The sequence below is a fragment of the Pelecanus crispus genome, chromosome 12 (genome assembly GCF_030463565.1).
Source record: "Pelecanus crispus isolate bPelCri1 chromosome 12, bPelCri1.pri, whole genome shotgun sequence".
NCBI classification, from domain to species: domain Eukaryota; kingdom Metazoa; phylum Chordata; class Aves; order Pelecaniformes; family Pelecanidae; genus Pelecanus; species Pelecanus crispus.
The window spans coordinates 29,304,773-29,322,052 of record NC_134654.1 but is presented as its reverse complement, the minus strand read 5'-3'; the positions used below and the strand labels follow the sequence as shown (position 1 = coordinate 29,322,052).

At 56.5% G+C, this 17,280-nt stretch overlaps 3 protein-coding genes across 7 annotated transcripts; 1 reads left to right on the top strand and 2 right to left on the bottom strand.

Annotated features, from left to right (window-relative positions):
• The first annotated feature begins 55 nt into the window (after window positions 1-55).
• Window positions 56-11,450, top strand: PCYT2 (phosphate cytidylyltransferase 2, ethanolamine). 5 transcript variants are annotated; one of them, XM_075719405.1, is made up of 13 exons: window positions 58-85; window positions 658-746; window positions 1,535-1,696; window positions 3,585-3,651; window positions 4,131-4,215; window positions 5,271-5,315; window positions 6,689-6,827; window positions 7,469-7,551; window positions 7,739-7,816; window positions 8,461-8,526; window positions 8,787-8,852; window positions 9,328-9,416; window positions 10,105-11,450. In XM_075719405.1, the coding sequence occupies exons 2-13, from the start codon at window positions 665-667 to the stop codon at window positions 10,193-10,195; spliced, it is 1,053 nt and encodes a 350-aa protein (XP_075575520.1). In that variant the 5' UTR covers window positions 58-85; window positions 658-664; the 3' UTR covers window positions 10,196-11,450. The 5 variants fall into 5 exon arrangements, with proteins under 5 accessions (XP_075575521.1, XP_075575520.1, XP_075575525.1 ...); XM_075719406.1 differs by lacking the exon at window positions 8,787-8,852 and having other exon boundaries at window positions 56-85; XM_075719410.1 differs by lacking the exon at window positions 1,535-1,696 and having other exon boundaries at window positions 59-85.
• A 4,422-nt stretch (window positions 11,451-15,872) lies between these two features.
• NPB (neuropeptide B) lies at window positions 15,873-16,469 on the bottom strand. Its single transcript, XM_075719393.1, has 2 exons — window positions 16,257-16,469; window positions 15,873-16,001 (listed from the first exon to the last, which is right to left on the bottom strand). The coding sequence occupies exons 1-2, from the start codon at window positions 16,467-16,469 to the stop codon at window positions 15,873-15,875; spliced, it is 342 nt and encodes a 113-aa protein (XP_075575508.1).
• Window positions 16,470-16,862: 393 nt separating this feature from the next.
• ANAPC11 (anaphase promoting complex subunit 11) lies at window positions 16,863-17,240 on the bottom strand. Its single transcript, XM_075720069.1, has 2 exons — window positions 17,132-17,240; window positions 16,863-17,043 (listed from the first exon to the last, which is right to left on the bottom strand). The coding sequence occupies exons 1-2, from the start codon at window positions 17,238-17,240 to the stop codon at window positions 16,898-16,900; spliced, it is 255 nt and encodes an 84-aa protein (XP_075576184.1). The 3' UTR covers window positions 16,863-16,897.
• Window positions 17,241-17,280: the final 40 nt, after the last annotated feature.

Sequence of the window (17,280 nt, the reverse complement as noted above, 5' to 3'; positions counted from 1 at the left end):
TGCTGCGCAACGGGGCGGCGGGCGGCGGCCCCGCGGCGGGCGGCGCGGCGGCGCAGCGGCCCGTGCGCGTCTGGTGCGACGGCTGGTGAGTGGGGCGGGCGGCGGGGCCGGGCGGGCGGGCGCGGCGCCCGCAGAAATAAACCGTGTTGGCTGCCATGGTGCCTCCGGCTCCTCTGTGACCGCGGCGCGGCCGGGCTCGGCGGCGGGCCGGGGCCGCGTCCCGCGGGAGGGCGGCTCCCTCCCCGCGGAGCTGCCGCCGGGCCCCGGTGTGTGGGGCAGCCGGACGTGGCCGCTCCGCAGCCGGGAGCGCCCTCGGGCCCAGCCGCCCACGGGCCTGGGCTCCGCCGCCCGCGGGCCTGGGCCCCGCCGCCGGGCCCTCTTGTCCCGGTCCCCTAGGCCCGGCCGGGTCCCCGTGCCCCGGCCCATGGCTGGGGCAGGTTCGTCGCGGCGTGACGGAGCGCTGCCGCCTTCCCCCGCTGAACCGGCGGCGGACACCTCGGTCGCGGCATGGTGACAGATAGCGGAGAGACTTTAAACCTTTGAGCCCGCGGGGAAGGTGTCCTGCTAAGGCTGCGGAGGGGGAAGGTCACCTCCTGCAGTGTCCCGGCAAAGTGCACCCCGTGTCCCCGGACTGAAGCGGGGCCGTTGTCTTTCTAGCTATGACATGGTGCACTATGGCCACTCGAACCAGCTACGCCAGGCGCGGGCCATGGGAGATTATCTGATTGTTGGAGTCCACACAGATGGTAAGAGGTTTTCCCAGCTTTTCACCTCCTCCTGCCTCTAGAATCGCCCAGCAACGTTAGCCCCGAGAGAACGGAGATATCCTGGTACAAAGCAGGTTCTTTCTGCATCTGCTCAAGGAGCAGCAGCCTCCAAAAGAGAGATGTACCTTCCCTGGGCAAGGGAGAGGAGTCACCCCTCTCACTCTTTCCAGAGTGGGGGTTAGGTAGTTCAGAGCTTGCAGGCTTCGTTTGTGGGGCGATCTGTATTTTGTGCTGTAGAAACAGTTGAACCACTTGAAAATCAGTTTGGTTTGGCTGGTGCAAACTGCAGAACTGGTATTCCAAAACAAATTACTGTGTAGAGAAAACTCGTTTCAAGCCCACCTGAAAATCGAGTGCTAGAACTAGTTCTTGCATGTGAAGATGGATTTAAAATTGGTTTATGGATGCATATTTTCTAGCATGAACTGAGCGTAGCATGAAACTATTGTTTAAAAGGGGAATTTCCCCTTGGGGGCTGCATGGAGGCCCAGGTAGTCCCCCCAGTAGGAAGTATCTGGGTACAGGGAGGCACTGAGACCTTTTGCCTTCCAAGTGAATTCCAGGGCCCTTGTTACGCACTTAGGAAACGTGACTGAATTGAAATATTTTCTGATCTAGCTGGGGCTTCCTTCTCTACCACAAACCAATTCCAAGCAGAGGCCCCCAGTGAAGTTTGCCTGCCTGTGAAAGGAGTGAGGCTCCCGTAGGTGAGAGTCTTCGTAGCTGTAGTACGTGCTTCTAACTGGGTTTTTCTGTTTCTCACCCAGAGGAGATTGCCAAGCACAAGGGCCCCCCTGTCTTTACGCAGGAGGAGAGGTACAAAATGGTGCAAGCCATCAAGTGGGTGGATGAGATTGCTCCAGGAGCTCCCTATGTCACCACACTGGAAACCCTGGACAAATATAACTGTGACTTCTGTGTGCACGGTGGTGAGTGGTATTCTGAGGCAATAGCTGTATTAGCACAGGCCCTCCGGGGCCTGCGTGCTCTTGGTTTCCCTGCTGCAAACCGAGGAACATTCTGGCTAGTGCTGGCCGTCAGAGGATGCCTCGTGTACAGAGGGTCTGCCTTACCAACACCTGCGCTGGGCAGCGTGGCTACTCCTGTTCTGGTGTTCTGGAGAAATAGTCTGTGTGCTAGGCACCCTGAGAGCGGCCAGACCCCTTGGTTTTAAGCATCCCTTTCACTTACAAAGGTGAAACGCGTTGTCTGACAATTATCCTGAGGTTGCCCTTAGCACCAGCAGAAATTTGCGTGGGGGGGGAAATAGTAATTTACAAAACTGTGAAAAACCACTGTTAAAAAGGTAAGTGTGCGGCAATACAATCGTGTTTATATCTACTTATCCCGGGATGAGATCAGATCTGAAAAGCTTCTCTCTCTTTATCCAGCTCATAAGCTGTTCAAGGGCTTAGTCAACCGTGTGGTTAGAGACCTAGTTCTTATTATGAACACTTTTTGGTTTATAGTCACTGAAGAGAACCGGTGTTCTGAGGAAACAGAACTTGTGTACTCTGTCCCTTCCTGGGACTGCTTCTTGTGTTCATTCAGCCTCAGCCCTTCCTCCCTGCCCTTCCAAAGGTATTTTGTTAATCAGGAGTAGTCTTTGCACTCATTTTGCGTATGCTTCCTCATCTGATCCCAGTGACCTGCTATTGATAAGCCAGGTATTTCATTAAATGTAACTAAATCATTAAACTTGTATAAGATCAATATGCTTTTTTCATGTGGGGTGATTATCAAATTGCTTATCAACTTAATCGCCTGCCCTGAATGTGTGTTTGGGGTATGTGACCCCTGCTAGGCTTGGTGAGGGATTATGGCAACAGAGAAGCACTTGTGGCCTTTGCTCCAGTTTCTCTGCGTTTATCCCCTCTGCCGAATCATTCAGTACTTCTACCTGAATAATACCCTTGCATGCTGCAGTTTTGCCAGGCTGTGTTTATGCAGAAGATAAGTTTTGAAATAGGTGAGCTTAACTAGGAAGGTGAGGGAGAGCAAACCCGCTGTTTCTGCCTCTCTCCTGGCACACAGAGCTGCGCTTGCAGCGTGTTCTCCTCTCCTGTCCCGGTGCCCTGAGAGGAGGGCGTGGGGTTTGAGAAGAGCTCCTCAGCCTCCCCGAGCGTGCCACCCGACTGCGTGAGGTGGAGTGCTTGTGAGCTGCCGGCATGCACTGTAAACTGGCTGGTTTGCCAAATGAAAGCCAGCTTAGGTTTTCACTTGTGAAGATTTTATACTATCGCTAAAAGTAGGTGAGAGGTGTTTTTGTAGAGCGAGTTGGGAACCGTGCCCGAGATGAATAGGGATTAACTCTGTAGAAGGGTAGCTTGACATCACTGTAGAAGTGCCATCACTGAGGGGAAGGACTGGCTGTTGGAGGATTGTTTAATTGACTGAAAAAGTTGTAACATGACCCAACAGCTAAAACCAGTCCTAGAGAAGTTAAAGTGCTTTTTAATACTGAGACTGATGGTAGCTGTTTATTGTCATTCAGACAGTAATTCAGTTGTGCTTGCTGCTGGATTCACTGCAAGGGCAACTGGCTCACATTTTCTGGACTGTCTAAAAAATGGTGGACCGGGTGGCTAATGGTGTTTAGCATCCCGGAATATGCCTGTCTCCACCGGGTAGTCTTGCAAAGCCCTGACATTTCCATTGGATGCAGGGTGTATCCCACGTGTATGCACAGAGATTCGGAATTGCAGGAGTTCTAGTCTGGCTTATGTGCTGGACCTGTTCAGCTACCACTGTCATTCTAAAACAGCTTTTGTGCAGGAAGGCTTGGGGTGCAGTTCTGAGGCTTTTCTCTCTCTGCAGATGACATCACCTTAACAATAGATGGCAAAGATACCTATGAGGAAGTGAAGACAGCTGGGCGATACAGGTAACCCATTGCTGCTCACCTTCTTATCTTGTTTTGGGCAGAGTTTCTGGGAGTTCCTGCCCGGAAGGGAAGTCAGATGAGACACACCTATCTTCAGGTCACACTTTAATTTTGCGATAACGTGTGTCAGAGCTTCGGTTGCTCCCACCATTTTGGCTTCCGGGACGTGTTGCAGACTGGCAGGGCCTTCCTCTTCCTGGCAGGTGCTAGTTCTGGTCTTGAAGCCTCACTGGGAGTTGGCTCTGGGAAGTCAGTGCAAGGTAACCTTTCTTCATATAAGCAGTTGCTGTGGCATGAAGAAGATGCAGAGGCTCAGCAAATGAACACTATATCAGGAGCAGGTAGATGGAAGACTTTCTCAGGATGGTCCCTGGTTTGGATTTGTCAGGTGTCACAGGTGTTCCTGTGGTAATGGTGGGAAGAGAGAGAGGCATATGCTCCTGTGGCTTCTGCGTTATCCTTTGCTTGTCTCCCTGCAGGGAATGCAAACGCACCCAAGGCGTGTCCACTACCGACCTCGTTGGCCGCATGCTGCTCATGACTAAGGCTCACCACAGCAACATAGTGAGTCAGAGGGCTTTGGGTGGGAGCTTGGAGTCCAGGGCATATGCCAACTCTTTCCTTTTGCTGTCCCAAATGGCAGTGGAGCTCCTGGGTCTGGCTCCTAGGTGCACGGAGAACTGGCAAGCTGATTATGGGCAGTGGCAGCAAAACACCCTGCTTATGTTTGCTTAAGCCTGCCTGAGATCACAGTGTGATCTCAGCCCATGCTGCTTTGGAAAGAGGTGGAGGGATAAAAGCTTCGATCCCTCGTGATTGGTGTGGGCTTCAGGAGCATTATGGGAGTGCCAGGCTAGCCTATGGCTTCTCCAGGGGTGAAACTACATAGTGCAGCCACAGTGCTGCCAGAGTTGGAAAGTCCTCTTCCTTGCCACTGAGCTGCATGCTTCTGCCTTCTGCTGTCACTAGTCTTACCAGACCTTTCTTTAGTCTCCTCAGCTCACTACCTGGTAGATAGCTAACCTAACCAAAGGAAAATAAAGGAAGTATTTTTATGTTGGCTAATGAGTTGAATTGACTTGGTAAACAAGAAATTCAGTGAATGGAATCGCCTAGATAACAGCAGGGGCAAGACAAGGGACCCACAAGAAAATTCAGGGGTAGAGGGAGATCTTTTAGTGTGCTGAGCTGCTAGGTTGGCTGAGCTGTAATATGTAAGTTCACACCAAGATCTGTCACAGTGCTACTAGCTGTCTGCAGAGATCTGAGCCTGTCTCTAGTGGAGTGTCTTTGCAAGAAGGAGGGACACTGTCCTGTTAGGGGCTTGTGTAGTTGAGGGAGGACGTAGATGTGCAACGCTATCAGGTCTGCAGGTTGGGCAAGAACCACTGTCACTGTGTGGTGCCAGGCTGGGATCAGATAAGGACACATTTCATTTGACTTGTGCTGGGACACGACTCTGGTTTAGATATTAATCAGTTTGTCACCATTCAGTGCCAGGGATCGATGGTGTGCAGTCTGAGCCTGGACTCCCCAGCACTTCTGCCACACACAAGCATATTCTTTGTTGGATGAGCTATATGAGTGCTTAAACGTTTTGACTCTTTATCTCCCTTCAGGATGAGGACCTAGACTATCGGAAGCACACTGACAACTTTGGGAAGGTAATGTGAGTTCTGATCGTGGATGTCTGGTTGTTGTCCTGTCTCAGAAGGATTCCAAATGTGCTTTCTGGCCTGTGTTGCAGGCTTGTTTTTTCCCCCCACATTTAGTAGTAACCTCAGTAAATGTCTGCTGCCCCCATGAAGTAGCTACCATAGTCAGTGAAATAGGCACATGTGGCTGCACAGGGCCAGCGAGTGAGCTGTCCTTCAGCGGCACCGTGGAGCTGCTGCGCACACTGAGCCTTTGCTGTTTTTCTGGCTTGCTTGTAAACTCTTTATCGCCGCTTCCTTTGGGACCCAAGTGCCTGTAGTTCTAGCCTAGGGACAGCCTCTGTGGATGCTCCTTTTAGTGCTCATGTTTCTAAAGATGTTGCATTAAGTCTGGGAAGCGTTTATGTAGCAGGCATGTAGCTAGCATGCTGTACTGCAGAATTCACATGCCTGGTCTTCAAGTAGCTCTCTGCCGTTGTGTCCAGCTCACGTCTTGGGCTACCTCTAAAGAGTTATAAGCCCCTCTTCTTTTTCCTGGGTGCTGGATTGTCCCTGATTAATGAGCACCTGGACCTACAGCTTGAGTAAGTCTTTTTTTACTCACAGGGGGTTTGTTGACTGGGCTGAATCATCCTCTTTGTCCTCTACCATGTTGGGTTTTTGAGCAGGCTTTACGGGGCCTGTTGCTCCAGCGTGGCTGTTTCCTGGTGCTTGGATCTGGGGAGAGTATCTGGGCACCAGGTACCCTGCATGACCCCTGTCAGCTGAGCCCCCCTTCTGCATGCTGCCGTTTGTATGGCTTGCCCTGGTCTTGGCTGAGTTGTCTTTGTTCTTTCAAGTCTTGTAGAGCAGCTAGCTTTAGGGGAGCGACGCGGGGCCGGAGCGGGTGCCTCGGTGGCTGTTTCCAAAACTGCCACACGGCGGGGATAAAGCTCCGTCTTCGGTTTCACTGGCGCTGGGCTCTGGCCCTTGCTGGAGTTCTGGGTGATCCCTTCCCAGCTTGGCATGCCATCGGCCAGGTGGATGGGTAGGCTGCCTTAAGGCTTGAGAAGAGCGTAGGTAGGTTGTGTGTTGTCTCCCTTACTAAGCCTTGCCTCTCCTGGAAATACGAGACTGCCCTGTTGCCTTCTTCCTGAGCTTTCTTTTTGGCATCTCCTTAGCTGGCTGTTGAGGGGACGATTTAGACTGTGTTTGACACAAAAGGGCTTTTGTGAGACTGCACAAATATTTGGTGCCAGGAACGTAGGAAGTCCAAGCTGCTAAGAGTTGTATACGTACTAGCAAATTAAGGCTAGCAAATCGCCTGCAGCTGCATTCTGTGTGTTGTCCAAACCCACTCCTGGAGCCTGAAAAGGAAACGTGTGTGGTGTGTGTTTTCCCAGGGGCCAAAAGGTCACAGTCCCTGGACTGGTGTCTCGCAGTTCCTGCAGACATCTCAGAAGATCATCCAGTTTGCATCAGGGAAGGAACCACAGCCCGGAGACACTATCATCTATGTGGCCGGAGCCTTCGACCTGTTCCGTATCCTTGGTTCTGTTTTGTCAAGAAAGTAGCGTTGGTCTTTTGTTTTAATGTTTTCATGTTTTGAGGCACCAGACTAGGATATTTACCTCTCCCTCCCCCCCCCCCCCCCTTTTCTGTGGGTGTGCATGTGAGGGGGGGAGGCAGGAGTTCTTACTGGCAGTTTCTTAGTCACAGGACACTGAGAAAGGAGCTACAGCTCCTCTCCAGAGAGATTTGTGGCTGCTGGAGGATTTCAGGAAGACAGTTGGATACTCTCCACACTCTAGCGATCACACTTGAGTCCCTCTTGAGGACTGTCTGTCATGGACCAAGTGACTGTACAGGGCATCTGGAGCAGACACTTCACCCTGGGACAGCCTTTGAGGCATTGTGCCGGAACACCCGAAACAGGGAGAAATTCTGGACAGAGGCAAAGTTGAGTCTATGTAAGGTGGAGCTGAAAAGATGTCTGGCTTTTGTCCAGAACCTGTGGAGCCTGAGGAGGGAGGAAGCAACTGTTCCTAAGACATAGGCAACAAGTAATGCAAAATTAAAATCCTTGGGATTCCTGTCTCCCACTGTGTTTTTTCAGTGCATCTGTTTCTGCTTTCCTTTCCCTATTTTCCATGTTAGCTTCAATTCCTTAAACAGGTCTACAGATATTGGGCATGTAGATTTCCTGGAGAAGGTTCACCAGCTGGCAGAAAAACCCTACATCATTGCTGGGCTGCACTTTGATCAGGTCTGTATATAACGTTGTCCAAAGACAGAGCAGCTTGGCACCTGTTCTTTCTGAAACAAGCAGGCTGTGCTCTGGAAGACAGGAAAAGGATGTATTGGCCAATAGAGAATTTTCATTTGGGGAGAAAGTCAAAGGAAAAGGGGGTTGCTTTGTCTGTCTTCTAATTGTGCCTGGTGCTTTGCCTTAGGAAGTAAATCGCTACAAAGGGAAGAACTATCCCATCATGAACATCCATGAGAGAACACTCAGTGTCTTGGCCTGTAGGGTAAGTGCCTGTAGGGTAGGTGCCTCTGTGCTGTTCCAGAAATTGCCTGGAGCTGGGTGGTGTTTGCCTGTAGCCAGCAATTTTGCATGAGTTCTTTGGTGTGCACTGAGAAGGCAAAGACAATACTGATCACTTCAGGCTGCCAGAGGTGCTGGTGTGCTCTCAGGAGGAATCACTAGGCTCCTCTGTCGTCCAGGCTAACCTGAGCTATTGAACCTGTCCGCCTCTGTTCCACCGGCAGTGAAAAGGCAGGATGCCTTGCAGAGTGCTGCTCTGCTCTGCAGCTCTGTTCTTGTAGAAAACTCTCTGCTCCCTGTAGCAGGGGAGAAAATTTCTGGGAAGGAAATGTGGAGAGGCTCAGAAACGTATGCCCTGAGCAATTAACTTTTGGATTTGCTGTATACACACTACCAGAAACCTTCTTCTTTGGTGGAACAAAAAAGATGCTGTGTGACAAGCAGTAGCTGCTAAACCCCCTTTCCTGTTCCCTTATTTGAGTTCCTGACTGTGTAACCAGATGACCTGGCCAAGTCTTTTTGGGAAGCAGGCTGGCCTCTGTTTTGTTCTGTGGGTGGTTTTTTTTTTTTTTTTTTTGTTCCCCCCCCAGCCCCAAATCTGTACTCTTTACCTGGTTTCTTTTCTAGTATGTCTCGGAAGTGGTGATTGGAGCCCCCTACGCTGTCACTGCTGATCTGCTGGATCACTTCAGGGTGAGAGTCTTTGCCTATAAATGTACACGAAGATGTTGGGGTGTGATGTGCTTAGGGAGCTAAAGGTGCAGGAAAACACAGGTGTGTAAGAGAGAGACGGTGCTGCTCAGCAAGATTACAGGGAGCTCCAGATGCACTGCCAAGCCTGGTACAGGAGGGGTGGCTTTGCTGATCTCCAAGCTATGCCGCAGTGAGTGCGGTGGCAGGGGAAGTCCCTGTCATCTTTTGGATCTTGTCAGCGACTTTGTGTCCTTCTCCAGGTAACACTTGTGTGTCATGGGATGACCGAGGTGGTGCCAGACAAGGATGGTTCTGATCCATATGAGGTAAGCTACTAGCTGCTGTTGTCCATGCTTCTTTGTCAGCATTCGATAGATAGAGCATGGCTTTGCTCGTGTTCCTGAGCTGAGAATTTGTATTGCAGAGGATGCTGCCCAAGCAAGTCCTTGGCAGGTGATGCTGGTTTTCACCCACCTGAGGGTCGCCTGTAAATCACTCACGACAAGCTCTGTTCTTTTAGTCACTGTTTTGTTTTGCCTGTTTCTGATGCCTTCATGGCAGAATGAGAAATCCTGTAATCTTTGCTCTATGCCAGTCCTAGGCAGCCTTGCTCAGCTCCCGTATAGGTGAAGCTTTGCTTTCAGCAGTTACTTATTCTGCCTCTTAGGAGATCGTTTTGTGTTGTGCCTGGCTGGGTGCCCACAGGACCTGCCATGACTTCTGCTCAGCTTTCAGTACTGAGCTGTAAAACCAGAGGTCCTGTGTGTTTTTCACAGCTCAGTCTGCTGCGTTTGTTCACAGGAACCAAAGAGACGTGGCATTTTCCAGCTGGTGGACAGTGGCAGCAATCTGACCACAGATTTAATTGTGCAAAGAATCATCAAGAACAGGTTGGCTTTCATCTCCCAGTTCTGTCACATACTGTTCCATCCAGCTTGTCTGAGGGCTAATTAATGGGATCAAACAGGAAGAGAAGGGGTTATCTAAAGGCACAGAATCAGTGAACTGGTCCTTCATCTTTCACAGCTTGGGCAGGCTGCTTAAATGTGGATGTACTGGACTGTACAGGAAAAGGAACAGCTAAGCTCTACTATGTTAGAATGTGCTTCACAGCACATTTTATTATTTTTCCTCCTCCACTATTGATGATAAAATTTCCTTGCTGTATTCTTGGGGATTTAGCATGTCACTTCTTTCAGAGCTTTGTTCTTTTAGGCCTGAGCCCTTCACCTTCAGTGACCTTGGCTCAGGTCAGCGGTAAACTTTGATTTTGGTATTACGTCTCTAAGTGGCCTGTCCCAGGACAGACCAAGCATGGAATAGCGGCATCTTCCGCAGAGGGAGAAATAAGTAGTGTTTGGCCAGTGTGGGAGCCTAGGACCTCAGAGTGATGGTAACGGTTGTGGGAAGTGCTGGGTGCTGGCTCTCCGAGGAGCCTGGGGGTTACTGGTGAGGTTTCTGAAGTACTCAGAACAAAGAGCAGCATAGGAGAAGGCCGTGCTCCCCTGCTCCAGGTGCTTTTAGTCTACTAGAGATAGGGATGGATGAGAATCTCATGGCATTTTGTGATTGATGCAGGCTGGAGTTTGAAGCTAGGAACCAGAAGAAGGAAGCAAAAGAGCTGGCTGTGCTGGAGGCCATGAAAAGACTGGAAGAGGAGAAGCACTAGGCCAGCAGAGAGCCAATGCGTGGTTGCAGAGCGCCGCAGCCTCGCCCTCTTGAGGAGCAGACAGCTCTTTGGGAGGGGGCCCCTGAACGGGGACACCGCTGCCGGCATGCAGGATGTGCTGTCCTACCTTCTCCTGTCCTGGCTCCTCCTGCACTAATTATGCAGACATAATGAGTTGGGATCCTGCTGCCTAGTTTTTCCTCCGTTAATCAGCCCCCATCCCCGTTCCCAGGAGGAGATTTGACAAAAGGAAAAAACAAAACAGTTTTAATTATAACTAATGTTTTAACATGTTGATGTGCTTTTACCTTCTGCCATTTCTGGCTTTTAGTAGGAGGGAAATGGAGCAGCCACCCAGGCCCCCTCTGCCCGCCCAGTGTCGGCTGTCCTGACCGGAGTCCTTCGGGCGGCAGCAGGGGCGGCTGGACAGACTGGCGAGAATGGCCCCCCCGGGGAAGGGGTACGGCACCTGCGGTTCCTCCCGCAAGCTTTCGGTTAGGGATGCTGGACCATCAGTGTGCCGGCTGCTGGAGGTGCTGACAGGCCCTGTGCTCTGAGGTTCACTGTGCTGCCTCTTCTCAGCTGCTGCCTCTGCACAAATGCCGGACCCAAAGCTCCATCGGGTTTAGGTGGATAAAGCCTCTCTCCGCTGTGACTGGCGCCAGCGAATCGCTTGCTGCCCCCGTAGCAGGCAGCGGCGCGGCAGCTGCTGAGCGGAGCGGGTGGCTGGTGGCACAGGGACCCTCGGTTCTGCGGTTTCCCTGGCAGGTTGAGGGATATCTCCGCAGGAGGCGTAGGAACCGCGGGGGCATTTGCCAAAGGCTCTTCCTGTCACGAGGCAGCAGGACCCGGCGCTGCTCAGAGCCCAGCTTGCTGCTGCCGCCAGAGTCCACTTGTGCCTGATGGGTTACCTAAGGGAGGGACCTTGTCAGCTGAAATTCCACGGCTGTTTTCGGAGGGCTGACGTGCGGCACGCGTGCCCCTGCGGGGAGGTGCAGGGCCTGAGGAGGATGGGTGCTGGGCTGAGCCCCTTTCTGCCTCTTACATTCCAGGGTGCTGTGGTGGGTGTCCTGTGCTGCTCCCTGCACTGTTGCTGGACGGTCCTTCCACGCCAGTTCTGTTGTCCTCTCTGTTGTAAACTTTTGTTGCTGATCATTAATAAAATGTTGAAGAGTTGTGTGTTGGTCTCTTTGGGGCTCGAGCTCTGGTAGCAGAAAGTGGCCAGGCCCCTAGCTGGAGACTCTTCGACAGCAGCTTTTCCCAGGAGCTCTGATGGGAGCCGGGAAGAGGCCGCTGTGGCCTGAGAACAAGCTCATTGCCCTTGGGCAGCCCAGCCTGAGCTCGGGCACATCGGGTTTGTTCTGGTGCAGGGGTTGGGGATCACGCTGGCTAGAAGCTGCTTGTTCTCACTGTGGGAGGATGTTTTTGTTGAATTCACTAGAAAATTGAACTAGATTGTGTGAAGGGGGTCTTTGCTGTGTTCTGGGGGTTTATGCTTTCTGGACTCTCAAATTGCAGCAGAATTTGCATTGGAAAGGTGAGTGTCTCAGCAGTTCGGTGGGCAAGTGGGTATGGAGGGAGGAGGTGACCTGAATTATTCTGCTGATCGCTTGGTGTGTCATGATGCCAAAGCAGCGTCCGTGAGCAGCCGCGGTGGGTCTGTCCTGCTGCCTGGGGGGGCTGTGGTGGGGACAGATCAGCCGGGGAGCTCAGGGTCTCATGTCTGTGTAGTTGCTAATCCCAGAGCCTGTGTTCGCATATTGGCATTTCAGTAATGAATAGAATATTCATAGAATGTATTCATGTGTCATCCGTGACAAGAGCAAAGACACCCACCTGTGTGGGAGCGCTCCCTGCCAAGCGCTGGGCCAGAGGCGACTGGAGAACTTGGAGCCTCCTCTCCTCTCCTGCTGCAGCTGGAGCCCCTCGGGTGCCTGGGGCAGGAGCAGCAGTGCCATCCCTGCGCCGTGTTGAGCACAGGTGATGCCATGAGTGTGTCCACTCATCCTGGGCTTCCCCCCACTGTCCTTTGCAGCCCCAAGGCCACTGCTGAGATCTAGATGCTCCCACTCGGGAAGGATGCGGGAGAGCAAGGAAGGGCTGGCTGGTCCTCGCTGCTCCCAGCCTCGGTTGCTGTGCTCCGTGTTGTGCTCTGGGCTCTCCCCCAGCTTGCCAGTGCTCTTCAGCGGCGGGGCTGTGCTCTGGGAGGAACAGTTCTGCAGCCAGAGAAGAGGAAAGGGTGGCCCTGGAGGGTGCAGGTGTGATCCCAAACTTCTGCTGCTCTTTTTGGCAAGAAGGAAGGTGCTTCCTCTCTCAGAAGGTAAAGTCTGTCTTGCCTTGCTGTGGTGGCAGGATGGTGGCTGGGGTGGAAAGCCTGTTGCTGGGATCCCTGCCTGGCTGGTGATGCTCCCCAGGGTCTGGGGCATGGACACCTCCCTCCCAGGGGGTCCAGGCAAGCCCCTGCTGCTGCTCCTCTGTTCCTGTGCAGAGGCTGCTCTGCTGCAGCTCTCCAGCCAGAACCAGGGCTTTTCCCTTCCTGACCAGGGGTGACGGCGGCTGCTGCTGTTGGGCAGGTCGGGGATTTGCCCCTGACTGAACCGGCCGTTCTGCGGGCTGCACCAGCCAGCTCGCACTGCAGGCTGTGCCCTGGCTCCCTGTTCAGCTACACCCTGGTGGAAAATGGGGGTGAGGTCCTTGCCGGCTGGCTGGGGGTCTCGGCTGCCCCGAGGGTCTGTGAGATTGGGCTGAGCCCTGTCCTCCTCATCCCAGCTGCAGTCGGGGTGTGGGAGCGGGGCAAGTCCCAGCCTGGAGGAGAGCGGCTCAGGCCAGCTGTGGGGTGCGGGCAGCGCAGCTGTCGGGCACTGGGGACACGCGTGCTGGGACCCCATCGTGCTGGGGCAGAGCTGGTGCTCCGCTCTGCATCGCAGCCCCCAGCTGCCCTGTGCACCCTCCTGAAACCCCGCTGCTTCGGGGCACATCAACTGCTGCCCAGAGCCGGCAAAGTTGCTCCTTGCCCCCGAAGCAGCCGTGACTCCGAGCTGTCAGCCCCTTCCCGGGATCTGCCGGCTGCTGAGTGCACAAATAACCCTGCTGCAGCATGCGGCCCCTTCCCACGGAGACCGCAGAAGAATTTATCATTAAAAACAAACAACTTGGCCACGGTGACGCATCTACCCCGGGCTGAGCATTTGCATGTAAATGAGCTGCCTCTGGGACCCAAACAGGTACCTTCGTTATTAAAAAAATGACAGAAGTGCTTTATTTCTGCTCTCACCATGCGCGGGTGCTTGCCCTCTGGTATAACTTATTTGTGCGGAAACGTCAGCTTCGCTTGCTCAGCTGGAGCGCGGTGGAGCTGTTGTTCCTTGGGGCCTCTGAGAGCTGTTTCAGAGTTTTTAGAGTAAACTTTTGCATATGATATTCCTTTCCCCAAGTGCCTCTGGGCCCTTCCTCTAAGCTGTTGTTTACTGACAACCTGTGAGACCTGGGGGCGAAAATGAACAGGGAGTTTAAATGGGGGGGAAAAGAAATGGTGTGAATTTCAAGTCTGTGACTTACTTTGTTTTCTGTGGTTTGGGTTTTTTTGTTTGTTTGTTTTGCCCCCTGCAGAAGATCAAGACTCCGGTTCCTGCACCCATCTTGACACCTGCCTTGCGATGCAGATTGCAGTGAGTGCCCGATGGTTCCCTAATGGGAACTAATTTCCTGAAACCATTGTGCCTCAATTAAATCTTGTAAGAGTAGCCACGACCCCACTGAGGGGAGTCAGCAGCTTTGGCCCAGACCCTGCCACGGTGCAGGGCCCCTGGAGCAGGGCTGGGGTCGGGGCTTGTTCCCCCCCCCCAGGGCCATTAGGCATTTACGGAAAGGGGCGATGGGGCGAGCAGACCCCAACGCCCTGCAGGTCGCTCTGTTGGCCGCTGCCACCCTGGCCAAATTCTGGACCTGGCTCCTCGCAGCACGTTGGTCCTGGCACACCAGCACATTCATCCCGCTGCGCCGGGAGGGCTGGGTCTCTGCAGCCGCTCACTATGCTGGCAGTTCTGGGCAGGAGCTCAGCACCGGGACCGGGACCGGTGCCAAGCTGGCACGTTACTGCTGCAGGCAGGAGGAGGGCTGCGCCTGGGACACCCGCGCAGCGCCGCTGCTGTCCTGAGCTGCTGGAGCACCGGTGGTGCCCGTGGGATTTCAGAGATGGGGCTGAGCTTAGGGGCGGGCACTGGCACCCCACAGCACCTCCAGCAGGCGCTTATAACTGACACCCCCCCCCCCCCCCCCAGTGTCCTCTGTTGTGGCCGGTGGCCCTGGTGCCCACCAGGTTTCTTGGGAAGACCCCAGCACCAGCAGCCTCTGACTGGGCTGTGCCCTGCCCTGGGGCAGACGAGGGCCTCACCAAGGCCCATGTGCCGTGGTGCAGCACACTGCGGCACAGCCAAACCGCAGTGGGTCTGGGCTGCAGCCAGGGGCACTTGGGGGGACGGAGGGGACTCCTTTCATAAAGAGCACGGCGTCCACCGGGGCAAGGGCCTCTTGCTGGGCGAGGCAGAGCCCTGGTGACCCCCACGGGGACTGCAACCGGGCCAGGTGCCATGCTCTGGGTCTCGCCCCCAGATGCCTGGTGGGGGGGGCCCTTGCCAGGGAGCAGCTGGGGTCAGGGGGCTGCTGCCCCGCTCCTGTCACCAATCCCATGTCCTGCTGCTGGAGCATGGCTGGGTGCCCCAGTGCTGGGTGGGGGCTGCACCTGGGTCTCCTGCAGCACGGGGGGCAGCAGGGCCTTTCCTGGCCGGGGTGACGCAGGGATGGGTGCTCCCTGCCTGCGTTCACCGCCCTGCAAAGCCCCATCGGCTCCTGCTGCTCCCCACAGCTCAGCCCGGCACTGTGCTGCCCACACAGGCTCCCAGGGCCGTGCCCTGCAGCCAGCGTGGGTGTCAGGCTGGCCCTTGGGGCTGCCAGCGGGGCAGCAATTTGCCAGTCGTGATCCATGAGTGATTTTTTTTTCTGCCGGGTGTTGGAACAGCCACGGCACTCAGGGTGGGAACAGCCGCTCACAGGGGCCTGGGGGCAGTGGAGCTGCGAGGCCAGGGCCACGCCAGTGCTGGTGTTGGTCCCTGTAGCTTGGTGGAGCCCTGAGGTCGAGTCAAATCGGGCAGCAGGAAGCAGGTGGGGGGTGCTCAGTCGGCCACACAAGCCCCCGACCCCAACACCCACGAAGAAGCAGGGATGGGGCTGCCCGTCTCCCTGGGGACTCGAGAGTCCCCACACAGCCGCAGGCTGGGGACTGTGCTCAGCTCCAGCCCCAGCCCTGCTGCCCCCAACGCACTCCCAGCCGGGCTGTCGCTGCCCTCTCGCCCGGAGAGGCTCCAGAGCCCTGAGCACGATGCCCTGCCCCCTGCCCAGGGCACAGCCCGTCCCCAGCTTTGTTCAGCCTGACCTGGGGCAGCCCCCAGCCCCAGACAAGGCCCTGCAGGGCTCAGGGAGCTGTGGGGGCCACAGGGAGCTCAGCACCCTCGTGGGTGAGATGCTTTCTCTGTGCCGCTTTCCCTAGCAGAGCAGCCCCGAGCATCCCAAAACCAGGTGAGCTCCCCCCACCCCACCTCCCCTCCCTCCCCTGCAAGGACAGACACAATGGAGCCAGCCCAAGCACATTTATTGTCACCGCAGAGCCACCAGTGCCGGCTCAGGCATCTGCGCACTCCACGGGGTCCAAGGACACGGTCACATCTGCCTTGCACTGGAAAGTGCCGGGGGTTCCGGGCAGCACCCGGCAGCTCCACGGCGCTGGGGCCACATCCGTCACGCACAGCGCCTGCGGGGAGACCATCAACAGGGACCGGGGTTCCTGGGCGACGCGGCACCGGTGGGGGGAGCCGGGGAGCCCCCACTGTGCCCCAGTGCGCAGAGGACCCCGCTCCTGCTGCGGAGGGGCGGGGGGCCCCAGGCCCAGCACAGCCGTGCCCAGGGTCCCGCGGGGAGCGGGAGAAGCCCCGGTGCCCACCGTGCCCCGAGCCCCTGGGGCAGCTCCGGTACTCACCGCAGCGTGGAGCCGCACGGGCGGGCGGGCCGAGCCGGGCAGCAGCGCGCCGGGGCCGGGCTCGGCGGCGCCGTCGGTATCGGAGCGGCGGGCGTAGGGCGAGCGGCGGAGGCCGGAGAGCAGCCCCGAGGCTCTGCCCACCGAGTAGTGCCGGGGCCCGGCCGCCTGCCTGTACCAGGGCTCGGCGGGGCGGCAGAGGCAGAGCAGCGCCAGCCCCAGCCCCAGCCAGCGGGCAGCGCGCATGGTGCCGGCGGGACCGCAGCGCTCCGGGGCCGCCGCCGCCGCCGCCTTATAGCCGGGCGGGGGGCCCGCCTCGCCCGCCCCCGCCCCGCCGCCCGGCCCGCCCTCCCGGGGCCCGCGGGGAAGGAGCCGCTCGCCGGCGACCCCGCAGCCGTCCCCGGGTCGCCGAGGGGCCCCGCAAGGCTCGGGGCGGGTCCCGACACCGATCTCCCCCCCCCCGCGCCCGGCAGCCCCCGCTTTCCTCCCCCCGGCCGGTCCCGCGGCGCTGCCCTCCCCGCCCCGAGCAGCGATCCCGGGCGCAGAAGGACACCGGACACCGGAGCGGCGGCCGCACGTTTATTGAGGGCAGCCCGACCGGGAGAGGGGAGCGGGGCTGCCGGCGGCGGGGAGCGGGAAGCGGCGCCGGCCGGTGTAACGGCGGAGACCGACCGTCACTCCTTGAACTTCCACTCCTGGCGGCACATGGGGCAGTGCTGCTGGACCTGCTGCGAGTTCAGCCACTTGAGGATGCAGTGCATGTGGAAGCAGTGCGAGCACTGCCCCCACACCAGCGGGCAGTCGTCACCGGGCACCTTGCCTGCGGCACGGACAGGCCGTCAGCCCCGGCCCGGGGGGGGCCGCAGCCGCGAGGCCGCCCCGCCCGCCGCCGCCGCCGCCGCACTCACAGTCGGGGCAGCAGCCGTTGAAGGCCATCCGGCAGATCCCGCAGTTCTCGTCGTTGGCCACCCACAGCCAGGAGGCGACGCCGTGCCAGCTCCGCACCCGCACCCGCATCTCCCGCCCCGCCGGAAGTCCCGCCCTGCGGCGCCCGCCC